The sequence below is a fragment of the Pseudopipra pipra genome, chromosome 14 (genome assembly GCF_036250125.1).
Source record: "Pseudopipra pipra isolate bDixPip1 chromosome 14, bDixPip1.hap1, whole genome shotgun sequence".
Classification (NCBI taxonomy): domain Eukaryota; kingdom Metazoa; phylum Chordata; class Aves; order Passeriformes; family Pipridae; genus Pseudopipra; species Pseudopipra pipra.
Genome location: NC_087562.1, coordinates 7579290 through 7596812, shown reverse-complemented (window position 1 = coordinate 7596812; position 17523 = coordinate 7579290). Strand labels below are relative to the sequence as shown.

Here is a 17523-nt window from a genome sequence, read left to right as displayed (position 1 = left end):
GATGTGGTCTTTAGAAGCACATTTGGGAAAAAACTCTGCAGCCTGGTTTGTATTTCTAAGTAAAGCCCAGCAGTGATTTCCACCTCGTTGAGGGCAGAGCTGTAAGTGGTACCTGGGTCATCTGGAGTCAGGTCCTCAACTGCAATTTGAACAACATCTGACAAATCCTGCTCTGACATCATTCAGAAGCAGCAGCAAATCCCTCACACACCACTGCAGGGCCCCAAGGCAGGAATTGGACACGTCATGCAACCCTGGAAAACAGCAGCAGGGAGAATGTTAACACAGATACCCACGATACAACAACACTGCCTTTATTTTCCATTCTTCTGCTATTAAAGTTGATTCCCAAAGAAATGACCAACCTACAAAGTGATTATCCAGTGGTATCCATGGATATTTTACCCAGCCACCTCAAAGAGCAAAGCACTGCACAACCTGCAGCACCTCCAGGACTGAGCTCAAGCTTTCCTTGCTGATCCACCTTTCTGCACTTTCCCAACGGATTAAGAGAACATTCAGGTTCACAGACCTGGCAGCTCATTAGTACAACATCCAAAATGAAATGTTTTCTTTTAAATTAGTTTTTTTTTCTTTTAGAAGGTCTAAGAACATACAAGACCATTCCTGGACTGCAAAGTTTTAACTTATGAATTATTCCTTAGTTCTCAGAAGTGATCAGACTTTAGTCTTATTTCACAAAAGCACATGAAGCTCCCAAGCCCCTTAAGATTTGCAATTACTGCACATTCACATATGAATCTTTACAGGTCTCTAAAATCTTCCCAAATTCAGTGAGAACAAGGAGTTCCTCACAGCAAATTAAACTAGACTTGAAGCAAAACTTGACCTTTTTTCTTGAGTATGAAGTTGCCTGGTTTTTCTGCAGCTCAACTCTGATTAATTCATTTTCAGAATATGGTCCTGCTTTTAAAGCCAAAATATTTCTCAGCCCTGCTCCCTTGGAATTCTCTGTCAAGGTTATTTATGAGTGTTTTAAGAGAAACCTTCAGCCTGTAAAATTGAATTTAAATCACTGGAATCACTCATATCTGTGCCTTCCCACAGTTTATGAAGGGATGGACAAGGAATACCAAGGGATCAGTGGATTTTTTCCCTTTTTAACCTTAAGTAAAAAACACTGGATATAATTTGAGGTTTACCAATGGAAATGATAATTCATCCCTTAACGCTGACACAGATTTTCCTCTTCCCTTCTTCCACTTGAGCACAAGAAATCCATTAAGCCAGACAGGTGGAGGATAAATTTTTAGGAGAAGAATCTTGAGCAAGCCCATCTCAGAGGACTCCAAAGTGTTCACTCAAGGCACCAGCACTGCCAATACTGAGTCATTTGAAATTCTGCTCATGGTGAAAACTCTTGGGCCAGCACAGATTGTGGCAGGACTCCCAAAAATCCCTGGCAATCCAGTTGTGCACATGGATGCCATTTTGGCAAATTCCATTTGCCATTTCTGAGAAATCCTGGTGCCCAGCCAGGCTGGACAGAACAAAGCAGCTGGCTCCTCATGTCACACAGTGCCTGGAAGAGTCAGAACTCCTCAACCTGAGGGAAGACATTCACTAAAAAAGGACAAACTAGAGCAAAACCCAACTGTTGAACACTTTGTTATTTACAGGATTCAAGATTTCACTGATGTGCTGCATTTAAATCAGTCAGAGCTACAAATATACCAGTATTTTTTAAAGCATTCTGAAGGTGTTGCAATGGTTTTAATATTTCATGTGCTGCACATATTTATCATGGAATATTCTGAGTTTGAAGGGACCCAGAAGGATTAAAGCTCAACTCCTGGCCCTGCACAGGATACCCCAAGAATCAGACCATGTGCCTTCAAAATTAATTATAAAATATCACTGAATTAAACCTTTTTTCAACACAAACATAAAATAATTTCACACTTCCAACACCTGTTCTCCCCCTCTCACGGGTCATGGTCTGAAAGTGTTCAACCTCACACCAGAAATACTGAAATATTCTGGCCCAGAGCCCTGAAACAAGGGCACAACCACCAACTACAACTGGAACAGCTACAACACAGCAATGAGTCTCCATAACATCAAAATTTACTGCCATTTAAACAAATTTAGTACAATTTCACTAAATTAGAGACATCTCGTAGCCATCAGCCACCTCCTGATGGACACAATCCTGCCTTCTCGACAGGCAGAACAAAATTCCCCTGTGCTGTCACAGTGAGCTCCTGGATCAAAACATAAGGGAAAACCAAATAAATTTGGTATCAACACTGGATGTGTGGATTAGAAAAGCAGTGTCCAAGGAAACTGCAACCACAGCAGTTATCACACCGTGAATAGAATGCCCCTCTTCCAAATTCACAATTTGAATATATAGTAGTAAATTTTAGCAGTGGGCTGACCTTGCTTTCAGAACCAAGGGTAAAAGCCAGATAAAATTTAACAGGATGAGAGTTAGATCAGTTTATCAGCTGCAAAAAGCTTCAGTTAACAAATTCAGAATAACTTTCCCAATACAGTTTCCATATATTTAGTCAGTGAAGTATTTACCAGCATTGCTCCACGTAAAACACCTCTCTTCTTGAAATTTGCTCTATATTCTCTTTTTTTTTTCCCCTACTTTTTTTTCTTCTGGCTGAAGCTCTAGTGCCTATTAATTCTAAATTAAGTATATGTACATTGGCACTGAGTTGCCAGTGCTGAACTATTACCTGGAACAAATATTAAGTTATAAAACAGAAATATTAGCAGAAAGCCGGGAAGCTGAGGATAAACTACACCAGGGACATGGAACGTGCCCACTCTTCCTCCCACAGCCAGCATGTGGCAGTTGGATCAACAGAGAGATATTTTACAGTCAATTATCTTATCTGGGGGAGGGTGTGAGAGGCAGGTTCTCCCAGGCAATAGAAAATATCCCATTAATGCACTGGCTCTGGAGGCCTTGGCCAGCCAAGCTCACACTGACCAGCCGAGCACTCCGGATGGATCTCCACTGAACTCAGCGCTTCTCCCGGGGGTTCTGGGGCTGGAAAAGGCTCCTTCGACTCTCACTCAGTGAAAACACCAAAACCAGGTTATGGTGTGTACTGGGGGGATCTCCTTCCACCTCCATTCCCACTCCAGCCGTGGGTGCCTTCCAATTGGACAGGCTGGATCCACGGGCTGAGGCCAACGGCAGGAGGTCAGCAAGGGGATGTGCTGGGTCCTGTCCTTGGGTGGCAACAAGGGAACGCTCCAGGCTTGGGGCAGAGCGGCTGGAACGCTGGGAAAGGCCCTGGGGGTGCTGGTGACAGAGTGAGCATGATGAGCCCAGGTGGTCTAGAAGGCCAATGGCACCCGGATTGTACCAGCCATGGTGCGGCCACAGGAGCAGGGCAGTGACTGTCCCTCTGTGCTGGGCACTGCTGAGGCACCTCAAGTGCTGTGTCCAGTTCTGGGCCCCTTCAAGAGAGACACTGAGGGGCTGGAGCATGTCCAGGGAAGGGAACGGAGCTGGGGAAGGGGCTGGAGCACCAGCAGAAGCTGAGGGAGCTGGGGGGGTTCAGCCTGGAGAAAAGGAGGCCCAGGGGGGACCTTCTCCCTCTCCACAACTCCCTGACAGGAGGGGGGAGCCAGGTGGGGGTCGGGCTCTGCTCCCAGGGAACAAGGGACAGGACCAGAGGAAACGGCCTCCAGCTGTGCCAGGGGAGGTTCAGGTTGGACAAAAGGAGGAATTTCTTCCTGGAAAGGGCTGTCAGGCACTGGAAGGGGCTGCCCAGGGCGATAGTGGAGTCCCCATCCCCGGATGTGTCCAAGAAACCACTGGCCATGGCACTCAGTGCTCTGGGCTGGGGGACAAGGGGGGCAATTGGTCACAGGTTGGACTCGATGATCCTGGAGCCCTTTTCCACCCTCAGTGATTCTGGGATTCTGTGAAATCTCAGCAACCCCTCAGACCTCTGGCATCACTCAGCCCATTCCCAGAGCAGCTCTCACTGTCCCCCTTTCCCCACCCCAGATCCTACTTTGATCCCCTCCCCTAACAAACCCACCAGATCCCTGTTCCTGTGGGATAAATAAGCACAAAGTTAAAATTATCTCATGTTGCCTCAAAAAGCAGAGCAAAAAGCTTAAATCCCTCCCTACAATCACTTGCTTGGAGGTGGCTCCAGTACTGGAACACTCAGAAGAACTCATCGCAGACAACTAAAGGTATAAATCTAAAGCAGATTAGATAAACTGCACTAAATATCTGCCAATACTCTTACTCAGAATTGATACATTTAACACAGAATTAAATCAGCCTTTGTTTAATTAAGCAAATTAATATTAGTAAGCAACTAAATTAAATTCACCTGAATTCCAGATTAGCTTTTCCACACACAAGTTTAATTTAATTTAATTAATCTATTTTAAAACAGTAATTCAGAATAATTCTTCTGAGCAGTGCCTTGTAAACAAACCTATTTACTGCAATATCTGATGGCTTTACAAAGTCCTGGGGCAGCATTCCAAAGTGGATAATCAAAATCATCCAATGCCTTGTTAACACAGAAAAACATGCACAAAACACAAATCTTGTCTCTCATACTAATTAGGGAGGGTAAATATTATCTTTTTAAAAAAATACATTTTTTCCAAAGCTTTGGTCTACTTGGAGTGTTTATTGGACTTCTCTTATGGAGCAGCTGATCATTTTCCTGGATAACATTTCTCAGTGCTATTGATAAATAAACAAACTTCTGTCATACTCCAACAATGCCAATATCTAGTGCTGATTGTGAGAGAAAAGGGGAAGGATGTCATTTGCCTTTGCCCAACCCCACAGCCCCAAATGTTTTTCCCCTTTTTCATTCCACTCTTCCTTTAAATCAGTTAAAGTCAACTTTCAAATGTCATTTTTGTCACAAATATATTCCTCATTATACAAACACATTTGGAATCTGGAATGGTTTGGGTTGGAAGGGACCTTAAAGATCATTGAGTTCTAATCCCCTGCCATGGGCAGGGACACCTTCCACTAGCCCAGGTTGCTCCAAGCCCTGTCCAACCTGGCCTTGGACACTTCCAGGGATGGGGCAGCCACAGCTTCTCTGTGCCAGGGCCTCACTCCCTCACAGGGAAGCATTTCTTCCCAATATCCCTCCTAACCCTGCCCTCTGGCAGTGGAAAACTATTCCCCTTGAATGAATTCACCCAATGAATTTAGCCCAGCAGCCCATTTTTCTGAGCCCAATATATACCGTGGATGGGACAAAGTTCCTCATCCTCCAAGAACTCTGATCTCCTGGCACTTACAAAAGTTTTCCAAAGCAGGTGACTGGGAAGCCAAGCTCAGTGATGGGAATATATTCAACACATGGCAGTGGATTAGTGCTCTGTGAGAAGTGAGGAAGTAAAATGACCTTATGCCATAAAGGGATTCCAGTGGAAAGATCATCCACCCCCTGACAGGGCGGATTCAGAGGACAAAACACTCATTAACTTTATTTAAGTCAGCCCAGCTTCCCTGAAGACTCATCCCTGCAGGGAACCAGCCCAAGGGGCCTCTGAGCTTTAAGTCTCTGTGCAAGGAACAATCCCCAGCTCAGTTAAATCCACTCGGGAAGCAAACTATGGAATCCCAGCAAAAAGCACCCCAAGGACAGGAAAAATTGTTCAGGTGAAGGTCTTCCTGAAGAATAACCCCCTAACCTGGACATGGGTCTCCTCTGACCACCCTGTGGTGTCTTCAGAGGAACCACCTCCATGAGCAGTCCCAGGGACAGAACTGGGATAATCTGAAGTCATTCCTGGGTGTTACACAGCTCAGAACCCAACAAGGCTCTGTTACTCTTGCTCTCAGACTTGCAACAATTAAATACCCCAAAGCCTGGCTTTTCCCCCAGGATAAAGTCACTTGGGTTGGCAGCTGGAACCGAGCCTTCCTACACTAATTCCTGGTTCTCAAAAAAGCCTCACCAGTGCAAATGTTACTGTAACAAAGGAGGAATAACAGGATAAAAAGCAACAATTTAAGAGTATACAGTGTTCAGTGCATTGTAAATACAAGAGCTGCCAGCCTCCCTTGTGCCCCAGCTCTCTGAAGAGAAGCTCCTTTTTCTGGGAGGTTGAAAATCAGTTTTTAGGGGATAAGAGATCAGATTTACACTTCTTTATTACTATCAAAAACTACAAAGGAGAATTATCTTCCTTAGCATCTGTTTAGCTTTCATCCTTATGCTCAATCCACCTTAAAGGGCAAGTAAAAACAGTGTTTCAAATTTCATAGTAAAACTGCACAAGCATTTCAGTTTAACAGTTTGAAAACGAGTGCAACAATATAAAGGCAGCTTTGGTTCAGCCAAAGATCAGAAAAAAATATCTGTTGTCCCCAAAAATGACAGAAACATTCCTTATCTGGGAAAGCCCAGACAACAGCCACAACATCCTGGAGATAGATAAATAAAATAAATCTCACTCCCAGGGATACTGTGCTCATGGACTCCACTGCAAGTCCTTAAATTCAGAGAGCAACCCAAAAAATGTAATGGCTGCTCCAGGAACAAAGGAGCTGAAAACTTTTAGTGTACAAAATCTCAGAGGGAGGCAGAAATTCTCAAGTATTACCAGGACAGCTCACATCATTAGTACTGTTTTATTGGTTTGCTCTTAAAATATTCAGCTTTTTAGGATGGTGTTTTTTTCATTCCACCTGGTACAAGCTGCTGTTTTGCTTGGATGCCTTTTCCCAACTCTTCTACCACACTGCCATTGGCCACAATCCCAACACAACATACAACAAGCACTCCAGGAATACACTTCCCTGCTTCCCAGTGTCCTCCCAGGTGCTGGACATGCTCTGTAACAAGGAATGTCGGTGGGTGGTCACACACCAGCAATTCCAGCCCAAATTCCCTGTGGATCTTGCACAAACAGTCCTGCTGATGTCACGTGCCAACACCTGCACTGCCACAGCTTGGATGGAATTATTCCCAAGGGAGCTGGGAAGGATTTGTTCACACCTGTTGCAGCAGCACTTTCAGGTGCCTGGACACACAGAAAGGGCTGAATTTAATTTTACAGCCATTTAACCCCGTTGAACTCCATGAGTCGAGCCCAGGGACTGGACCTAAGTGTTTCCAGACTGGGGGCCTTAAGGCAGAGCTCAGCTCTCACCATCCTGCTGGAATTATTCCAGACACAGGTCGTTCACTGCGGGTACAGTTTGTACAGTTTGCTGAAAACCAGCAAATAGGAGACAAGACCTGCCCAGACAGCAAAGTCTGTCCTGTTGTTTTCTTGGTTTCATCCACTAAATGGAGAATTTTATTGATAGCAGCTCCAAAAAACCTGCAACTGCTTAAAGGGAGGGTGAGGCTGGATAACAGGGAAAGGTTCTTCCCCCAGAGGGTGGTTGGGCACTGAACAGGCTCCCCAGGGCAGTGGGCACAGCACCAGGGCTGCCAGAGCTCAAGGAATGTTTGGACAATGCTCTCAGGACAGGGGGGGATTGTTAGAGCATCCTGGACAGGGCCAGGAGTTGGACTGATGATCCATCCCTGTGGGTCCCTTCCAACTCCGGGTATTCCATGATTCCATGAATCAAAGAACAAACTTCCAGAATTAGTTTCATGTTGTTTATATAAAAGTATTTTTCTTTTCCACCTCAGTAAACTCCAAACCATCCTACAGCTGTTGGGGAAAGACCCATTTTCTGGAAGATGATCAGCATGACAGCAATGCTGACAGAGTGTATCCCAATAGTGAAGGCAGGTCCACAACATCAGACTCAAAGCATCCCTTAAAATCATGGAATTGGATGGAAGGGACCTTAAAGTTCATCTCATTCCATGAGCAGAGACACCTTCCACTAGCCCAGGTTGCTCCAAGCCCCATCCAACCTGGCCTGGGACACTTCCAGGGATGAGGCAGCCACAGCTTCTCTGGGCAACCTGTGCCAGGGCCTCCCCACCCTCACAGGGAAGGATTTCTTCCCAATATTCCATCTAACCCTGCAATTCCCTCTGTCAGCTTACTTAAAACAGAAACTTTAGTAAAAAAAGGGAATAATTTTTTTTTTATCATTTTATATCTTTCCTGATAAATGCACTGCTCATCTTCTATACACTGGGAAAACTTCCTGATCCAGCAATTCCAGGGGTGTCAAGGACAGACCCCAGCATTGGCACAGGCTGCTACTACAAAAAGCAGGATGGCCAATATCAAACACACAAGTAACCTGCTTACTCCAGTCTTCTAACAGATTTTTGTCCTGTAGCCACCTAGAAAAAGAAGCCTTTCCCGCTGCCCAAACAGACCTGAGCACTGCTTTAAAACAGGGATACCAGGATTTTAACATTCTTCCAAAAATACTTATAAACTGGAGATCACTTTAGTAGGAAAACGTAGAGTGAATTCTTCATGTTCTGAAATAGTTTCATAATCACTGAGGTTGGAAAAGCCCTCCCAGCCCATCGAGTCCAACCTGTGACCAATCCCCCCCTTGTCACCCAGCCCAGAGCACCGAGTGCCACGGCCAGGCCTTCCTTGGACACCTCCAGGGATGGGGACTCCAAACCTCCCTGGGCAGCCCCTTCCAATGCCTGACAGCCCTTTCAAGGAAGAAATTCCTCCTTCTGTCCAATGTGAACCTCCCCTGGCAGAGCTGGAGCCCATTTCCTCCTGTCCTGTCCCTGGGAGCAGAGCCTGACCCCCACCTTGCCTCACAATTTTTCATTTTTTTGATCCTGGTTTGTCATTCCCCCCCCCTCTAGTTAAAAAAAAAAACAAACTAAACTCAGCTTTAAACTTACAACATTATAAATTCCCAGGATATGGGAGGTAGGTTGGCACATGTAACACATTTGTGCCTGAGAAGCAGGGACATAAAGGGTGAGTAACTTCCCAGTTGCCAGGAGTTCCCTCCATTCCTTTCCACCATAACACAGGCTCCCATTTTCACAGGAGAACTTGAACTTCACGGATTTTTTCCCTTAAGTGCTCTAAGTCAGGAGTTACAAACAGGAAACAAGATAAAATGATTTTGTTCAACAGACAACATTACAAATTATTTTATTCAAGTCCTAAAGGCAAAGGATGTGACGAAGTTAAACCTTCTGTGTATTTTGCAGTCCAACAACTGGTAGGGAAAACTCAGCACTGAACAGCAGCTTTAAAAACCTAAAACTGCAAGGAAACAAGTGTTTGATGTGACTTTGAAGACAGTTGATTCTTTTTATTTTTACTTGGGGGGGAAAAAAAGATTAGTCTTTAAATGAATAAGCAAAAAAAAAAAAAACAAACAACAGAAAATAAAGTTACTTCAATTACTGTTAATAACTAAGTATCAAGTTCCAAACTAAAGGAAATAAATCTGTGACCAAAATTTTATTGGCAAAGTTTCATCTACAAAGACCTTTTGTGGTTCTAATTCTAATCTTTTCTCAATCCCAGCAACTCCAATTCAAGGATTTCTCCAATGAAAAAAGAGGAAAACCTTCAAGTTCTGACAAAATAAAAACATGTGTCGTTCCTGCACAAATGGTGTTCTACCAATTTAGGGAAAAGCTCAAGAAAGAGACACCTCAAGTCCTTGCAAATGGGAGTTTCTTCCCAAAATTCTCGTGGATCTGAATCCCAGGGACAGCCCAACTCCTTGCAAAGTCAAAGCAAATCTGTAATTAGAGTTTCTGGTGACAGGAGCTGGGAGTAAAAGCTCATCTTTCCTCTCCTCATCACCCCAAAACTCCAGAACAAGGATGCTGTCCCTGTTACAACCAGCACAGGCAGGAAATGAGCCTTTGCCAAACACATTTAGTGGAACAAGTGCTGGTGGAGCCCCTGCAGCTGTGGACATTGAGAATTAGTACCCCTCTTAATGGTATTACTCAATTATTCTGGGTGTTATTAATCAATTAGCCCTTAAAAAAACCCATAATTAACACCTGTCCTGGAACTACAAAACTTACACATGGCTGGGTAATGAAAATGATAAGGCCACAGTTACTGTAAAACAGATGAAAAATCAAAAAACAACAACAACAAAAAAACCCAAAGTGTTTTCCTCCTCTGAAGGAGACAAAATGTTTCCCAAATCCAACCTCAATCATTTTATTCTCTCAATAAATATATAATCTTTCTTCCTAACAGCTGGTAGTGAAAACTGAACTACTGCCAAGGTGCTCACAGTAATCAAATCCCTCATATTCTGGTCCATTTCTAAGAACATCTGTTTTATATCAATATATTTATATACATATAAATAGTTTCTAACAGAGAAAATCCCACAGTTTCAAGAATCACTTGAAATTCAGTGACTACACTACGAAATTCAGACAAAGACACTTTTTTGCTTGATATTTTAAATTCTTAATTTAAACATTCAAAATTTCTGCTTCTTGAAATCCTGCCATGGACAGGGCACTATACCTCATAGAGAAGGCAAAAAAATAGCAAAAAAACCACTCCCAATTTAATTTAATAATGATTTAAAGCCACTTCCACTGTAGCAATTGCTCAGTTGCGAATAACACTTGTTTACTTCAAAAAATCTTCCCTGGAGAGCTCCAAAAATAAACTGATCCATAAACTATCCGTGCCATAGCAGGATAAAATGGCTATATTTGGTGAAGTACACAGCTTCCCACTGTGCAAGGATTTAAAAATAAAACAAAAAACAAAAAAGGCAACACTTGAATTGCAAATAAGGGCAAAGGGAAGACTGAGTATGTTCAGAGAATGCTGAATGGTTTGGGTTGGAAGGCACCTGGAAGACCATCCAGGTCCATCCCCTGTACATTCCACTAGCCCAGGTTGCTCCAAGCCCCGTCCAGCCCGGCCTTGGACACTTCCAGGGATGGGGCAGCCACAGCTTCTCTGGGCAACCCGTGCCAGGGCCTCACCCTCCTCACAGGGAAGGATTTCTTCCCAATATCCCATCTAATCCTACTCTCTTTAGTCGAACAGCTCACTGGTATGAAGAGGGTAGAAGAAACCAACCCCGATATGGATGCAAAAAACCCCCTCTCGCACTACATGACCACACACTAAAGCACGGCAGGACGCGGTTTTCCTCCCGCTGAGGGATGTGAGGGATCCCAGGGATATTCCCTGTCCGTGACCACTCCGGAGCAGCGGCAGCACCGAGCGCGTCCTGCCCCAGGAGAAGGGATGGAGGGAGCGCTCCCACCCCATCCCATCCATCCCAACCCGAACCTGCAGCGCCGGCTCCGACCTGCCCGTGCCCCAAACACCCCTGGGGGGACACCGACCCCAGCACTGACCCTGCAGGGGGTGACCTCCAGCCCCGGGGAAGGGACCTTAAAGACCATTTAATTCTAATCCCCTGCCACGGGCAGGGACACCTTCCACTAGACCAGGCTGCTCCAATCCCGGTCCAACCTGGCCTTGGACACTTCCAGGCATGGGACAGCCACAGCTCCTCTGGGCAACCTGTGCCAGGGCCTTGCGAAGGATTTCTCCCCAATATCAAACCACGGGTTGACAGGGAAGCCACGGGGGGTGGGGGGTGCTCGCGGCCCCCCCGCCTCGGCCGCTCCCTCCTCGCCGGGCTCGCGGCCCGGGGGGCGCGGCGGGTGCGCGGTGCGTGTGCCCGGGTGTGCGGCGGGTGCGGCCGTGCGGGGCCGTGCGGGGCCGTGGGGCGGCCCGGGGCGCGGAGCCGCCCGCCCGCGGGGGCGCCGCGTTACCGTGTGAGGCGGGTGCCGAGTTCTCGTGGTGTTTTGTGCGGCGGCTGCGATAATGGCGTCCTTCCTCGCGAGAGATCCGCCGCGCTGCCCGCGCCGCGCACGCGCCGCGCCCGCGCGCCGGGCGCATCACCCCCACCCCGCCCTGCGCCGCCGAGGCGCCGCGAGGGGCAGAACCGGACTACAGCTCCCAGAGGGCACCGCGCGCGCCCCCGCAGGAGCACGCCGGGACCTGTAGTACGCGCGGGGGACGCGGGGCGTGCCGGGAAGTGTAGTCACGGAATCACGGAATAAGGGAGTCACTGAGGGTGGGAAAAAGGCTCCGGGATCAGCGAGTCCAACCTGTGACCGATCCCCACCTTGTCACCCAGCCCAGAGCACTGAGTGCCATGTCCAGGCCTCCCTTGGACACCTCCAGGCATGGGGACTCCACCACCTCCCTGGGCAGCCCCTTCCAAAGCCTGACCACCCTTTCCAGGAAGAAATTCCTCCTGATGTCCAACCTGAACTTCCCCTGGCACAGCTTGAGGCCGTTTCCTCTGGTCCTGTCCCTTGTTCCCCGGGAGCAGAGCCCGACCTCCACCTGGCTCCCCCCTCCTGTCAGGGAGTTGTGGAGAGGGAGAAGGTCCCCCCTGAGCCTCCTATTTCTCCAGGCTGAGCCCCCCCAGCTCCCTCAGCTGCTCCTGGTGCTCCAGCCCCTTCCCCAGCTCTGTTCACTTTCCTGGACACACTCCAGCCCATCCATGTCCTTCCTGAAGTCCACACCTCACCACCCCACACCCTCACCCACACAGCTGCCCCCTCACCCTCTGCCCACCCTGAGCGCACACAGAGCCCTGAGAGTTCCACACAACCCTCTGGCTCAGAGGAGCCCCCCTGTGCTCCCCAGGACATTTTGGACAACGCAGCCCAGTGTTGTGTGCACTGATCCTCCAGCCTGTGGTCACGGCCTGCTGTTCCTCCCCCAACAGCGCTCTCAGGACCACTGCAAACCCCATTATTCCATGTCTTTTTTACTGCTTCCAGACCTGCCACAGTCCTTGGCCAGCAAGTTGTCGCCCAGCAGATCAAAGTGTATCTGCACCTCAAAAGCCACTCACACACATTCCCATCCCTTACTCCTTTCTCTGCTCCTTCCATCAAATTCCTCCCAGAGCTCCTGAACACCTGAAGTGGGATGAGCTGGGTGAGAGCTGTCATGTTAAGAAGGATAATGTCCCCGTGCTCAGAGCACAGCTGAAGAGAGGCAGTGAGTGGGAATTTGCTAAATGAACTCAGCAGCCTGATCCTGCTGCTGCTCTGCTCCTCCATGTGCTGTGGGAACAGAAGGGCAGGGAGAAGGTGGGAAACGGTCTGTTCACCTCCTGGGAAGGATAAAAATATGCAACAGCACAAAAAAGAAGCATGGAGGAAGTATGCAAGTGGCTCTGAAAAAAGACAGAGATTAGACTGTTTTATATCTTTATATATCACAGTGTTGCCCAATAAAGACCATCACCATACGTCATTTTTCAGCTTCAGTGGTGACCTTCAGACTTTTGTATAAAAATATTCCTTAAATAAGATGCTTAATCCACTCTAGTTCAGCTGTAACTGGTTATCCTACAGATACAACTCCAGACCTAATGGGGCTGTTCCTGGGTCAAAATGCTGTTCTCAGGTGCTGTAGCTTTGTTCAAAAGTGCTTTAGTCCCTTCTCAAGTCAAAGTTTTCAGTATTAAAAGAGTTTTCATGAGCTTGGGAATTAACAACTGGTGTGTCAGAAAAAGCCTGGCTCCTGTATCCAGATTTGTAACTGCTCAGCCGAGTCTGTTGATTTACTTACTGTGTTCTCTCCCTTCACAAGCAGATTAGGCAGTTCAAAGGTTAAACTACTTATAAACTGACTTTTCACACAGGATTATTTCACTCTTTGCTGCAGGAATTTGCCCTGTGATAGTTTTGCTATAGAGTGTCTACTGGACTCAAGCAATTGCCAGGTCTCAGCTTGGAAAACAGGGATAGAAATATCGATGTTCTACCTGCGGTGGGAAGCTGCTGGTAAAAACCTTTGTCATCCTAAACCAGCCTGATATAAAAGCTGTCCTGATTTCTAATCCCCTCCCAGAGATTATTAACTCCTGTTCTGCTGAAGGTGTGAGATCCTGTTCCTCTGCAGAGCCCGGGAATCATTTCTCAACACAACACAAACAGAAAAACTATGCTTGTCATAAACCAATTATAGTATTTATCTAAGGGGGTCAAATTAACTGGAAATACTGGCAGGATCCAACTGATCTCTGCAACTTTGATCAGAGATAACAGCACAATAAACCAATAATATAACAGTTTATCACTAAGAAAGGCTGTGGGACCTTGTGCCAGGAAGGAAGTCCACTCTGATCCAGCAAGATGGAATCTACAATTAACTTACTGCTTGTTTTTACCTCTTTACCACAGCAATGATTTTGGATTTTTTTTCCTATCATTTTCTCAAAGCAGGGGATGCTTCCTTTTAAAATTTTGAATTACACCAATAAATCATGATAAGACTCCATTATCACATTATCTCTTGTGCCATGGAGATGGACACAGCCAGACCTGACAAACACTTCAGAAAGTCTGATTGCAAATCTTGGGAAACAGCAGGAGAAAGAGGAACTTTCTGTTCCCAACCTCCAGTGGAGACCTACACTGTGCTTAATCAGAAGGCCCAAATTTGGCTTTCAGTCTTTAATTCACATGAACACATGAATGACTGAGCTCAGGAGAATTGTTTTCTGTGCTTCACAATCTCCTGAGCTTTAGGAGCTTTCAAAAAATGAGCTCACCTTACTCTTTCTGCAATAATTGAATGAAATTCAGTATAATCCCCCTTCAGTGAACGAGGGCTTCATTTCACCACGGGATAAGAGCCTGTCCATGAGCAAACACCAGCAAGAAGTTGATACACTGTGTGCTGGTTTAAAAGTAAACCAGCAGGAGAAAATGAACTCAACCTAAAAGAGAGATTATAAATCAGAATAACAATTTAATAAAATAACACAATAAGTACGATTATACAGACAAACAATTGGTTTTAACCCACAAAACCCAAATGTATAACCCAGCACCCTGGGGCATGAACAGAGTGGTGTTTGTTGGGCCCCCTGAGTCCAAAGGAAAAGGAGAGGGGAAAACCTGTTGGTGAGAGTGCTGTTGCTCGCAGGCCTCAACACCTAGTTTGCAGCCTGAGGAGTCAGGCTGCTCTGGGCAGAGGGTGTAAATAGTCTAATGAAAACAGTTTCTGGGAAATGGCATGGAAGGCTATAGAATACACAGTTTTGGGTTACAGCCATCCAGTGATGAACTGGTCCCAGCTGTCCTAACTAGGACACACTGGAAGTTATATTCTGATTTAAATCATGGTAACTTGCTCAAGTGCCTACATCAAATCCATTCTTATTTTCCTTCCCCCATATAAAAATGAGCAAAAACTTCAGAGTGTAATATATCAATTTAGTTTTTTAATTTTAAAGAAGAAAATACATTTTGTTGCCCTGTTAGTTTGTGTTCCCAAAGAAAACAAGGTATTTTTTTGGTTTTATTTCCTCACTCTTTCCATCCTCTTTTTTTTTTTCCTAGTCTCTCTTTTGCATTTTATTTCTGTGCTACCATTTCTCTGCCATGTTAAGAAGAATCATTTGGTTCCAGGAAATATCCAGCTTATTTTACCCTTGTATCAGCATTCATTTACTATTGTTTTCTGAGGAAGTTGCTGCTTTCACATGTTTTGTGTCGATCAGGAGAGATTGGTATCTCATTCATTGGTTTCCTTTTTTTTTGTTGTTAGGAAAAAAAAACCTTTCATAGCATCAAAGGTAAAAAATTAACACACTGTGCACACGATTTTGCAGCTGCAGCAGCAGCAGGAAAACAAAGGTTGCCAAACAAAGCATTTGTTTAAACAAGTGACAGGCATTCCTAATTATCCTCACTGCTGAGCAAGAGGATACAGGAACAAAGGGATGAAGAACACACAAGATGTGAGCAGGGCACAGAAGTAACTCCAGAGGATTTGCTGTAAGAACTCTGTAGGAATAATTTTGGTTCCTATGGATAAAATCCTCAACCACACCCTGTGCTATTAAAAGCAAAAAGAGTACTTGAAGTTCCTCTGTTTATTCAGCTTTTATTTGAGTTTATTCATATTCTGCACAACATCTCTTGTAACTGGAGAGGGACACAAACCCAGCCTGGTGAACACAGCAGGTCCTATACTGGGACAGTGATTTTTAATGAAAAGTTACATAAAATACATTTTTAAAACAAGACAATACTAATATTATTTGTAAATGTGCTGTAGCAGCATATGAGGAGCAACTGAGGGAGCTGGGGGGGCTCAGCCTGGAGAAAAGGAGGCTCAGGGGGGACCTTCTCCCTCTCCACAACTCCCTGACAGGAGGATGGAGCCAGGTGGGGGTCAGGCTCTGCTCCCGGGGAACAAGGGACAGGACCAGAGGAAACAGCCTCCAGCTGTGCCAGAGGAGGTTCAGGTTGGACATCAGGAGGAATTTCTCCATGGAAAGGGTGGTCAGGCCTTGGAAGGGGCTGCCCAGGGAGGTGGTGGAGTCCCCATGCCTGGAGGTGTCCAAGGAAGGCCTGGATGTGACACTCAGTGCTCTGGGCTGGGTGACAGGGGGGAGATCGAGCACAGGTTGGGCTTTCCAACCTCAGTGACTCTGTGATTCTGTGATTTCTCCTTTTATCAACAGAAGACTTCTCTGCTGTTGAAATCTTGTGTGTTTTCCACCTCCAAAAAGAAGTACCTCATCGCTTATTTTTCGGACACCACATCCATTTGCAGTCCTCTCAGAATTGGTCTTTGATTTATAACAGAAAAATGTCAGGATCAAGTGGGTTTTGCTCCTGAACCTACTTCACCTATCTCTGTAACATTCTCTGTTCCACTTCTGGTTTATGCTGAGTAAACTCCATTTTATTTGATGAGGATATTCCTAATTTTCATTGATGAGGATGAAGGAAAAGGCCTTGAATTCCCTCAGCAGACAGAAAAATGTTGTTACACATTTTGTCATCTGGCTGGTCAAAGTTCATGGTCTTGCAGGGTCATTTCTGTCAGTCTGAGAAACAAGGCAAGAAGGGTCAGGCATGATCTCAGTGTTCTCTTATTTATTTACATACTCTCCCATCTCCCTGAATACCTCATGGAAAAATAATGATGGGAGGCTATTTCCCTTCTGAGAAATCTCCCACTGGCCCCAGGCCTGTATTTACACTTTGCCTGACTGTGATCTTCCCCGAATCCCACTTCCAGCTGGTTCTGTGCCCTTTTCCCTCCCTTACATAGCTGATGTTTGCCCAGCTTTGTTCAGGTCTGCCCCAGAGCATGTTTACTTGGTCAGGTACCACCATCATCATGACTCTTTTTTGATCCACTAGATTAATAAAGTCTGAAGGGGAGCTCATTACACCTACTGATTTTAGAGGATTTTATCCTTCTATTACTCTAAGCAGAATTTGACCATCTCCTAGTTCTGGACCTGCATCTATTTAGACACGTGTTCAAAATTATTTGCAATGTAACCCTATGTTTTCAGGTGTGGAGGGTAAAATAAAGTGCCAGATTGACAGAATGTCCCCTCAGCACCTTTCCACACAGCCCCACGTGTCAGAGTTGCCCTTCGGAGCCATCCGGGCTCAGCCGGAACTGCAGGAAGCGCAACAGGGGCAAATTTCAAGCCCTGCACTTTGGGATGGTGTAATCCTGAGCTTCCCTACAACCTGGGGACTGAAAAGTTCTGGAGACAGAGCTTTTCTCCAGTTCTGCAGTTCCAGGTGTTCTCCAGTAGATCCTGAGGAACATGTGTCAGCAGTG

At 45.9% G+C, this 17523-nt stretch overlaps 1 protein-coding gene across 3 annotated transcripts in view; it reads right to left on the bottom strand.

Moving 5' to 3' along the window:
• Positions 1-11792, bottom strand: part of BANP (BTG3 associated nuclear protein) — a 115406-nt gene extending 103614 nt beyond the window's left edge. For 2 of the 3 annotated variants that reach the window (XM_064671013.1, XM_064671015.1), the window contains exons 1-2: positions 11670-11792; positions 113-254 (exon numbers count right to left, since the gene is read on the bottom strand). In XM_064671013.1, coding sequence (XP_064527083.1) covers positions 113-182 — 70 coding nt within the window. In that variant the 5' untranslated portion in view covers positions 183-254; positions 11670-11792. Of the gene's footprint in view, positions 1-112; positions 255-8777; positions 8967-11669 lie in introns of all 3 variants that reach the window. The other variant, XM_064671014.1, reaches the window with a different exon arrangement.
• Between the last annotated feature and the right edge of the window lie 5731 nt (positions 11793-17523).